This window comes from Sander lucioperca, chromosome 2 (assembly GCF_008315115.2).
Source record: "Sander lucioperca isolate FBNREF2018 chromosome 2, SLUC_FBN_1.2, whole genome shotgun sequence".
Classification (NCBI taxonomy): Eukaryota; Metazoa; Chordata; class Actinopteri; order Perciformes; family Percidae; genus Sander; species Sander lucioperca.
The window spans coordinates 32,401,924-32,412,948 of record NC_050174.1 but is presented as its reverse complement, the minus strand read 5'-3'; the positions used below and the strand labels follow the sequence as shown (position 1 = coordinate 32,412,948).

General features: G+C 39.0%; 1 protein-coding gene and 1 long non-coding RNA gene across 5 annotated transcripts in view; one reads left to right on the top strand and one right to left on the bottom strand.

The window, feature by feature from the left end:
• cacna1ba (calcium channel, voltage-dependent, N type, alpha 1B subunit, a) overlaps nucleotides 1–11,025 on the top strand; it is a 189,440-nt gene that overhangs the window by 91,249 nt on the left and 87,166 nt on the right. For all 4 annotated transcript variants that reach the window (XM_035996446.1, XM_035996445.1, XM_031300885.2 and 1 more), the window contains exons 9-15: nucleotides 3,110–3,222; nucleotides 3,395–3,507; nucleotides 3,598–3,729; nucleotides 5,227–5,299; nucleotides 5,392–5,509; nucleotides 5,671–5,738; nucleotides 8,267–8,373. In XM_035996446.1, the coding sequence (XP_035852339.1) occupies nucleotides 3,110–3,222; nucleotides 3,395–3,507; nucleotides 3,598–3,729; nucleotides 5,227–5,299; nucleotides 5,392–5,509; nucleotides 5,671–5,738; nucleotides 8,267–8,373 (724 nt within the window). The remainder of the gene's footprint in view (nucleotides 1–3,109; nucleotides 3,223–3,394; nucleotides 3,508–3,597; nucleotides 3,730–5,226; nucleotides 5,300–5,391; nucleotides 5,510–5,670; nucleotides 5,739–8,266; nucleotides 8,374–11,025) is intronic.
• Nucleotides 349–1,427, bottom strand: LOC116050685. The gene is made up of 2 exons (XR_004105134.2): nucleotides 1,036–1,427; nucleotides 349–978 (listed from the first exon to the last, which is right to left on the bottom strand). It is a non-coding gene; the product is annotated as an uncharacterized LOC116050685 (long non-coding RNA).

The following is an 11,025-nucleotide window of genomic DNA, read 5'->3' as shown; positions in this document are numbered from 1 at the left end:
ACACACCGAAGCGACGCCGACTTGAGCGTACGTTCTGCGCCTGCTGTAATGTCTCCATAACAGCAGGCGGCGCTAATCTGTATTGTCGCCCGAAAAACGGAAATGACGGAACATCTCTCTAGACCTAGTAAACACAGAGCACGCTGTTGTCAGTCGTTGTTTTCATCAGAGAGTGTTGATAGTACAACCCCAAATCAGAAAAAGTTGGGACAGTATGGAAAACACAAATAAAAAAAGAAAGTAGTGATTTCTAAATGTACTTTGACTTGTATTTCATTGCAGACAATATAACAGCACATAATTGAATGTGTTCCTCATGATTTTTATTGTTTGTTTTTTTTTCAAAAAAACAAAATTCCTATTTTGGTTCTTGCAACACATTTCAAAAAAAGTTGGAACAGTAAAGCATTTACCACTTTGTAATGTTGCCATTCCTTTTCACAACACTTAAAAGACGTTTAGGGACTGAAGACACCAAGTGATGAAGTGTTTCAGGTGTAATTTTGTCCCATTCTTGCTGCAAACAAGTCTTAAGGTGGGCAACAGTACGGGGTCTTCGTTGTCGCATTTTGCGCTTCAAAATGCGCCACACATTCTCTATTGGAGACAGGTCGGGACTGCAGGCAGGCCAGTCAAGTACCCGTATCCTCTTCCTCCAGGACTTTGTAATGTGTGCAGAATGTGGTTTTGCATTATCTTGTTGAAATATGCATGGACGTCCCTGGAAAAGATGTCTTCTTGAAGGCAGCATATTGTGCTCCAAAATCTCTATGTACTTTTCAGCATTAATGGTGCCGTCACAGAAGTGCAAGTTACCTTTGCCAAGGGCACTGACACAACCCCATACCATGACAGACCCTGGCTTTTGGACTTGTTGCTGGTAACAGTCTGGATGATCCTTTTCTTCTTTGGTCCGGAGCACACGGCGTCCATTTCTCCCAAAAAATACCTGAAATACTGATTCATCTGACCACAGTACTCGTTTCCACTGTGTGATGGTCCATCCCAGATGCCTCCGAGCCCAGAGAAGTCGACGGCGCTTCTGGACACTGTTAACATAGGGCTTCCTTTTGGCACAGTACAGTTTTAACTGGCATTTGTGGATATAACTACGTATTGTGGTACTTGACAAAGGTTTGCCAAAGTAGTCCTGAGCCCATGTGGTGATATCGCTTATAGATGAATGACGATTCTTGATGCAGTGCCGCCTGAGGGATCGGAGATCACGGTTGTTCAGCTTAGGCTTGCGCCCTTGTCCTTTACGCATTGAAATTCCTCCACATTCCTTGAATCTTTTAATTATGTTATGCACTGTTGAAGGTGTAAACATTTCAATAATTTTCTCACATATTTGTTGGCAAACTGGCGATCCTCGGCCCATCTTTGCTCCTAAAGGACTAGACCTTTCTTGGATGCTGCTTTTGTGCCAAATCTTAATTACAATCACCTGTTGACATCACCTGTTTCAAATCACATCATTATTTAACCAATTTACCTGATTACTAGCCCTAAATTGCTCCTGTCACAACCTTTTTTGGAATGTGTTGCAGGTCTGAATGACAGGAAAGGATGTATATTTACAACTGAAATTAAGTTGACCAGACAAAACATGAAATATTTTGTGTTCACATTGTCTGCAATGAAATACAAGTCAAAGTACATTTAGAAATCACTACTTTCTTTTTTTATTTGTGTTTTCCATACTGTCCCAACTTTTTCTGATTTGGGGTTGTAGTCAAGAAGGATCGTTGTTGTCATTACTCGCTGAACAGAAGAAAATACGATGGCTAGTAATAAGAAGATACTGGCGTTGTCAGCTCCAGTTTTCTCGTGCACTGATTTGCTAGTCAAGGGCTAGCACTCCACCAATCAGATTGGTCATTGAGTCCGACTGCCCACTGGCCGATTCAACAAGTCAAATCGGCCAAAATGAAGGCCGACGGCTCCTCCGGCTGACGACGGCATGGAACACACTGAACAGACTCGAGTCACCGACCTCGCCAGACTGTCCCACAGCCGATAATCCGGTTGGTGTGTCAGAGCCTTTAGGATTTATCCTGAAATTGTCACTTGTGACAACAGTGGCCGCTGTTTAGCAAAATCATTGTGCTTTAAAGTTGGCCACTCAAATACTGTGGCTCCGCAACAAACCTTATGCACGTTTGCATTTTATTTTTGTTTACATTCTATTTGAGACAAATAATTACGGTTCATAATGTGACTGAGGTGCCACCTTTTCTTCACTCTTTACCAAAAAATCATTATGTCTTGTTCAGTTTATATGAGTCACGCAAAAAGGTAGGAGTCCAGAAGCCCAGTGACATCATACTACCAAAAAACAAAACTATTAATATGACATCATTAAAATAAATATATACATAAATATATACTCCCCAAAAAAAACCTACACACATACGTTTTAACCAGTATGACAAGCTTACTTGTTACTAATACAATCAGCTATAATTTGAGCTCCTTGTTAAAATTGTGATGGTGACTTATTATTTTATTGTGCCTAGCACCACAAAATGTACAAGTGTAGATACTGATGTTGATATTAAGCCTAGTATTACCTTGTTGGTATTAAACCTAGGCAAACATAAGTTCACAGCACTAGCTCTAGTCTACTGGGCATGAGAAAGTTAAGATTTAGACCAACCTCTATGCATTCTAACTATTGGAAAATACCTACTGTAATAGTAGTAGAAGTAAGTAACTATAACCTAACCTTGCCTGAATACTAATATTGCATGCACCTGTTTTCTGTAAGTGCCACTCTAATTCATGTTGTTCAACATCTTGGTGTCGAGAAATGCAGTAGATAGGTTACAGGGAAAACTGCCTAGACAGATGTGCAAACATATAAATCACACAAGTACCATTGTACTTGTAATTTCACAAACACACGTGAGCAAACATGCATCTCACATACTCCATCATGGGAGTATACTGCATTATTTCCAAACAATAGACTCTTTCTTTGTCTTATTTGTTGTGGGCACAGCTTAACAAGCAGCATTAGCTACACTATTGAATTGTAGAAATCACCAGGGAGGCCCCTTTAAACCCGGGGCATTGATCTGTGTATTTTCTTATTGTCCCTGGACAGACCTGGCCGAGTTTGTATTCCTGGGCCTGTTTCTGGCAGAGATGTCCATGAAAATGTATGGCCTCGGACCCCAGAACTACTTCCACTCCTCATTCAACTGTTTTGACTTTGGGGTAAGTCGTCCTGAGTTCAATCAATCCACATTAGTTTTTAGAGTGTGAGCATTTGTAAAGTTATTTAAATGATTCAGGACTGGTACTTGAGGAAAGTGTGTTTGATTATGGCCAGAATAACATAGTATACAACAGTATTTGAAGTGTTTGGAAATGAAAACTGTGTTCACAGGTGATTATTGGCAGTATTTTTGAGGTGATCTGGGCTGCCATCAAACCCGGGGCCTCATTTGGGATCAGTGTCCTGCGGGCTCTGAGACTGCTCAGGATCTTCAAAGTCACCAAGTGAGTCATCAAAAAATTGTCTGCCTGTGTGCTAGGAACACTGGTTATTCCGTAATGTTTATTTATATATTCATTTGTCTGTGTGTGTAGGTACTGGAACTCCTTGAGGAACCTGGTCGTATCCCTTCTCAACTCCATGAAGTCTATTATCAGCCTGTTGTTCCTCCTCTTCCTCTTCATCGTGGTCTTCGCTCTGCTGGGCATGCAGCTGTTTGGTGGCCAGTGAGTAATTTGACTGCTGCTGCTCGTTGGGTCCTGTGGTTTTTAATTAAGCCATCAAACCTGATTGACGCAATTCACATAAAAACTTCTCAATTATTGCTCAGTCAAATCTGAACACACAGACATCATATTATGATCTTGCGATTAATGAAACTTACTCCAGTGATGGCAGCCCGGAAATCTGCTTAGAAATTATAGAACACTCTTACACTAAAGATCTGTCTTCCCCAACTGCAATGCTTTTAGAGGATGTGCATTCAGAAATGGAAGTCAGCCCATGTCCACTCTATAGGGGACTTCCATTTTTTGTTAAACAAAATTGCAGCCTTCGAAAGATTGTCGTATGCTCGAATACATTGAATTCATACATTATTATTATATAAAAAAGAAACCTCTTAAAATGTACAGTAGGATCTTGTAATATCTTTTTTCAATTATCCGTGGTTACAGTGCAAACAGGAACTGTCATAAGCTAAAGAAATTTGAAAAAACTATGCATAGTATGCGATTTTGGAGGCAGAACCACGCCAGGCTATCTATGCTCACTGTCTTCATGGCAACAACACACTACAATAGTAGTAGTAGTAGTAGATTTTGGTAAAATATTACCAAAATCTATTCATTTGATAAACTTGGAATTTTTTTTTACATTTAATTTTTTATTTTATTTTATATTTATTCCCAGGAACACAGACACTCTCTTCCATCCAATCATATACAGATATTTATTGTGTGTTGAAAACCTGTGGATCTATAGGCAAAACAAATTCAAATTACATTGAATGTTTAAAAAATTATAACTCTATCAGTAGTACCACTGACAGGCCAATTGGTGACATTTCTAAGTAGGCTTAAACTGATTTTGAAAAGTATCGATAAAAGATGTTAAAACTGCAAAACGTTAAAAGGGTTATCAACATCTCTTTGCATACTGTAAATTAACAATCAAGTGTAAAAATATAACAGTGATTACTTGAACCTTTTAAACCAATGATAATTAAAGGGCTCTATAATCTAATATCTGGGAGGAAAACTCCCAACTGAATTAGATGAAAATAAAAACAAATTTCACAGGCTCCTGAAACAAATACAGTCTTCTATTTCTGCTTTTTTTGGTTGTCTTTTAATGAGATCCAGACTAAAGAAAAGCTGCCATGGATTTTTAAGAAGGCACAAGACACATTCTGCTATCATTCCAACCTCCTCTATCTGCATTCTTAACATTGGGGGGAGATGTAATTAGGTCCCAGTAGACAGACACAGATACAAAATGTCAGCATTAGCACAACTCATCCATTTGAGAAGAATAAACACTCAGCCATAAGGTCACAGAGACAGACAACTCAAATGTAATAGGCATATATTTTGCTGAAATAATGTGCAGCAGCCTAATGGAGAGGACGATAAGCTGCTCCATCCTCAGGCAGGAGGGACTGTGACTGTGTTGTGGCTTTTGAGCTTGATTACATTCAAAGACTGCTTGTTTTCTCCCTGTAGATTTAATTTTGAAGATGAAACGCCAACAACCAACTTTGACACATTCCCAGCAGCAATTCTCACTGTCTTCCAGGTAAAGGTCAACTACATCATGCTCCCCCCCCCCCTCCTCTGCTTGTAGCACTGAACTGGACTCAATAACCTGAGCTTGTGTCTTCCCCGCAGATCCTAACTGGGGAGGACTGGAACGCAGTCATGTACCATGGGATCGAATCACAGGGGGGCGTTCACAGGGGGATGTTCTCCTCCATTTATTTCATTGTTCTCACTCTCTTTGGAAACTGTATCCTTCCCTGATTGAATCACTTCATCCTTTGTGGCTGTCAGGCAGCCTCATCGCACTTTGAAAGAATGTTTTATTGATTTGATGAACAGCTGCAATTGTAGTTATTGATTATGTTTTTATCAGTCATTTGATCTTTTCCTGAGACCACACATAACCAGACACACTCCTCAACGTGTTCTTGGCCATTGCTGTCGATAACCTCGCAAATGCCCAGGAGCTCACTAAGGTACAGAATTTCTTTATAGGTTGAGACATCCTGACTTTATAGCAGTTTACAGTAGGACATATAGGCCAGTGGCACCATCTTACCCACAGCATCCACCAATAAAAGTATTTTACCTTAAATCAAATCCCACATGCACATGGCCTTTTATCCCCCCATTTTTTTAAGACAGTATCATACTGTCTTAAATGAGGGTACCTTGTTTTACTGGTTTCGTAGTACTGTCCACTCTGGAAGATGGTACTGTTGTAGTATGACTGATGTAATGCCAGATCAGTAACGCATCATAATGAACTGGCAAGATCATTTGCAGCTCTGTAATATCTCACTGCTAAAGGAGAGCCTGCTACCCACTATGTGAGCCACTTCTTTAAGAAGTTCATGTTTACATGTCTTGTCCATTTGCAAATGCCAGTGAGTAAGTGAATAAATTGAGTTTGATCCCTAAAAGTGCTCCTAATGACAAAGTCTCAAGTAGTAGTCTTAGCCAGCAAAAACAAATAAAGCCCACTAGGGTAAACATCTGCATGTTATCTCTATATTAATTTAATTGTCCATAGTACACTGAGTGCACTCTACCTGGTAGCGTTGTGTGTCTATCAAAGGCTTTTTTCCTGAGGCAACTATACATTTTTAATGCTTTGCAGTGGAAGCATATCATAGCAGCCGGACTCACTAAAGGCGCCTCAGTTGAAAAAATGCTGCGCCTCCAAAGCACTCCAAACTGGGAGTTTTCAGATGAACGCCTAGAATTTTCAGCTGGAAATAAATGCTTTGGTGGACATGTGGCCTTATGAATGTAGCACCAGCGATTGTCCAACCAATGAGAATTTGGTCCTACAACATCATATCATCACTCTCACCACTCTGCTGCTCTGAGTTTCTCTTCTCTAAAAGACTACCGGGATAGGAAGAGATCGAGCCCATTGAACTGCTAGAACACTTTTAATGTGAAACATTTGTGCAGTAAGTGTTAAGTATTGACAGTAGCTTCAACAGCAATCCAAAACAGGAAAGTGGAAGTGAGTGGAAATAATTAGTAAGTCAGTGAAGAAAGAAACTGAGAGCAGCAGCGTAGTGAGTATGATACCTCTCTTGTTGTACTGATGGAATTAGTGCAGTGGAAATGCATATTATACTAGTGTATTTATACGTGGTAAACCTGTACAATTAGAAATAAAGGGCTGTCTCAAATATAAGCCTGTTTTAAATAAAGTTGTGGTTCTCTCTGCCGTTTAGTTAAATATGAGAATTAGCAGGAGGACATTTGGGAATCGGATTCGCTGGTGGATCACCAACAATACTAGGGGTGGCACGGTTCACAAAACCCACGGTTCGGTTCGTATCACGGTTTTAGGGTCACGGTTTTCAGTTCTGTACGGTTCTTGCTATTTTTTCTTTTAATCTTTAACACTCCAGAAATATACTTCAGCATATGATATTTAGCTTAATTATCCACAATGTAGGATACAGTATAGTAAGCACATCATTGGGACCATCTCTGAGGAAAGCTAGGTGAGATTTTGATACAGCAAGAGGGAAGACATTGATGATTTCAACAAGCTTTTCATTCATTTGGCAAAAAAAAGAGAATGTGTATTGCTATCTACAGGAACTTATGTGCCTTTTTAGCACACAAAGATTGAAATATTACAAAATATCAATTGATGACTTGCATTTATCAAACTACCAACTTCAGTGTAGCTCTTACAAAAATTGTATCCTTTTAAAGAAAAAGAGATACATAAAAAAGATTTTTTTTTTTTTTCTTTTGTATAGTTCTAAAGTAAATAAAAAGGAAACTTGTTTTGGGGAGAATAAAATTACTTTAGGCTAAGTTTTCCTAGTAACCTTACCAAAAAGGCTCAGGATGCTGCAAATGTATAATATGTATAATATGAAAATGGCTGGTGGATTTAAGGCAAAAAATAATTTATGAATCAATCAAATTTGAACATGTCTGTCAGTGGCTTGTTGATCTTTTCATTGTTAGTTAATTTCCTATCCTGGCCTGGGCTGGGACACACATTCATACGGTTTGATAAAGTACTTATTGGACTTTAACTTATCATTGCACTTACAATAACAAGCGTAGCTGTCCTCAATTTAGGTCATCCTGTACGTCTCATCTCCGTTTTTTCCTGCATCCACCGTGTGTGATTGTGTGTGTGTGTGCGTGTCCGAATGTTTTGCACGGTCTTTCGCTGTACGTTTTGTTGGTAACTTGTCCACACCTCTTCTTTCGCATGAAAGGGAAACACACTGTCTGAGGAGGTCACATACGGGCACCTGACGGGCACGAGGTTATACATTGCGCATGCATCGAACCGTGTGACGCACACACGCTCCGAACCGAGACAAGCGGACCGAACGGTTCGGATGTTTTTTCATGAACCGTGCCACCCCTAAACAATACTGTAACTGTACTGTACAGATAAACTCCTCATATATGTGTATGTATGTATGTACTGTGTGTGTGTGTGTGTGTGTGTGTGTGTGTGTGTGTGTTTTTTTTTGCACATACTGTCCAGGATGAAGAGGAGCAAGAGGTGGCCATCAATAAGAAGATCGCACTCCAGAAGGCCATGGAGGTAAAGGAGGTCAGCCCCATGTCAGCCACTAACATGTCCATCACAGCGTAAGTCAATCTCTTCTAATGTTCTGACTTAAGACACATGGGAATTTGGGGTACTTTTGTTGTTGTACTGCACTTGCAAAAGACCAGTTTGCTGTTTTGTCAATACATGCAGGATGCACATATACATAATTTTAAAATGTAATTCTCTCCATCCTGCCCTATTATTCAGTATCCAAAATTAGTTATGTACTAGCCTAAATATGTAGAATATGTATGTAAGCCCTCGCTGTTTCTCTGTCTGTATTTAAACAAACATACACAACCTAGTCAGAATTTTCTTTCGTTGATACTTGCATGCATGGTCTCTGTTTGATTCAGCTCTTTGGTTGCTATGCCAGAAGATATTTGCTATTTGCTATCCCAAAGCATAATGTTGATTAACCTCCTCAGAGTCTATGTCCGAGTGAAAGTCAATGTTAATCTCCTCACCTACACACATTTTTTTCTTTACAAGACAGATCCCTGTTTTCTGTTTCCTAAATAACCTCTACTGTATCTGACTACATGGACTACAAATTATAACATCCACTGACAGAATCCTACTCACAAATAGAGTTATATATATTTTACAGCCAGTATGTCCTTGATATCCCATTATATTTTTGACATGTAGGCAGAATGGGCACTTTAAACCACACATATACTGTACAGCATGTATGATATTGGGATAGACAGATATTTAACAAAAAGCTTTACAGAACAAGCAGACAGCTGTTTTGCAATTCAGTGTAACCATTCACAAGGCTTATTATGGACTTACTGTAGATTCCCCAGGCAGTATATGATACGTATACTAGGGGTGGGATAAAATATCGATATGGCAATATATCGTTATCCTTCTTCGTGCGATACGAGAATCGATACGCAGGCGCCAAATATCTATATTTTAATTAATAAAATAAGGCGCTCTAAATAGATTTCCCTGTTCTAAGTGTCGCTACTTCATGGCTCCTTGAAGTGGCGCTCAACACATGAATGAGGGAAGCTTGAACCTAAGTTACCTAGCCGAAGAGGAAGAGGTTTTCAACGGGATAGCGGACAGCAGTTTGAGGCAAATAACAGATGCCCCAGCCACGTTTAAGTCCAAAGTCTGGATCCATAGTTTCTCTATGGTTCTGTAATTTTAATTTACAGACTGAAAAACTAGTGCTGTAGAATTGTGCTGTTTTCTAACAGTTTGGACTTGTTTGAAACTTGCAGTGAATAAAGAGAGAAACTTAACCTTTTCACGGGCATTTTGTACTTAGATTTAGACCGATATCGTGATGTATAATTATAGGATTGTCTAGCGATATATTGATTATCGCAGAATTGCTGTATTGTGATATTATCGGTATCGTGAGCCATGTATCGTGTATCATATCGTGAGGTATCCTGTGATTCCCACCCCTAGTGTATACTAAAATATGAACTGATAGTTCTTATATATATTGCTTTATTCTTGTTTAAAATATTTTATATACAGAACAATCTACATTGCATTGTTGTTAACTCTTCTTTACCATTCCTCTAAATATACTGCTTTGTATGCTGTTTTGTGTTGTTTCTGTAACAAACTGTGTTATTATGCATGTTAAGGCTCATTTGTATACATAGAGTTTGTGTAACAATTATCATAAGAGTACTGCTCTGGAGTCTGGAGTAAATAATCTCATTGGTGGTGTTGATCCTCATTGAGTAGCGTCAAAAAGACTTATTCACTGTTTCCACTGAGCACATGGTACATACCCTATGTGGCAAAGCTGCATGGCAAAAATAATATACACCTTTAATCTTGAGGTGCTGGCTTATACACACAATGGACATGCAGAGTCTAAGTACATTTTAATTTATTAGCATTGCAGGATGCTTCAAAATATATCCTTAGACTTACAATGGCTTAAAATTGTATTAGTTTGTGACTTTCTTTATTTAGACTGTGAAGGAGGGACATTTGGTCAAAAGACAATTAATATAAATGGCAGTGGTATTATCTTCTTTCATTCTGGTCTTTAAAGTTGCACTAATCAATACTTTTAAATAAATAATAGATTAAATGACTGTGTGTAATGTAAAAGTAGTCCGTCGTACTGACAAAATCACAGATAATTACCGACTCGACTCTGCAGTCGCCCTCAGCCCTATGGAGCTTTTAAGCATATTTTTGCTTATTTTAGTTTTACAGTCAACAAACTCCACTCTCATCAACCTTTCTTTCAGCGCAGCATGCAGCTGTTTTTTAGTGATAAAGCTCTGACAAACCCATTGTCCAGCACCAAACAACTGACAGACAGAGATAGCAACTAGCTGTGGAGCATTTCACAGCTAAAGAGCCAGAGATTTTCCTCAGTAGTTGGTGGAGACCAAAACAAAGCTAAAAGGACAGTGAATATCAGACTTATATAAACCCATTCCAGTTGAATGCTAATGTTGTTCCTTGTTTGCTGAATGTGTAAATAGGCAACAGCTAACACATTTACTGTAACAACTTTATAAGGTTGCCTACAAGTGGTCTACAAAAACATATGAATGTAGCTTTAAGTCCTGCAAGTTTTTCATGGTTTTGATTTTGTTTACCTAATCTAAACCAAATGCAAGAGCTACTAGACAACTAGGCTGTGGAAGTTGTGCCTCAATTCAAACCACAACTGAGACCATTTGCACTTTAAATGG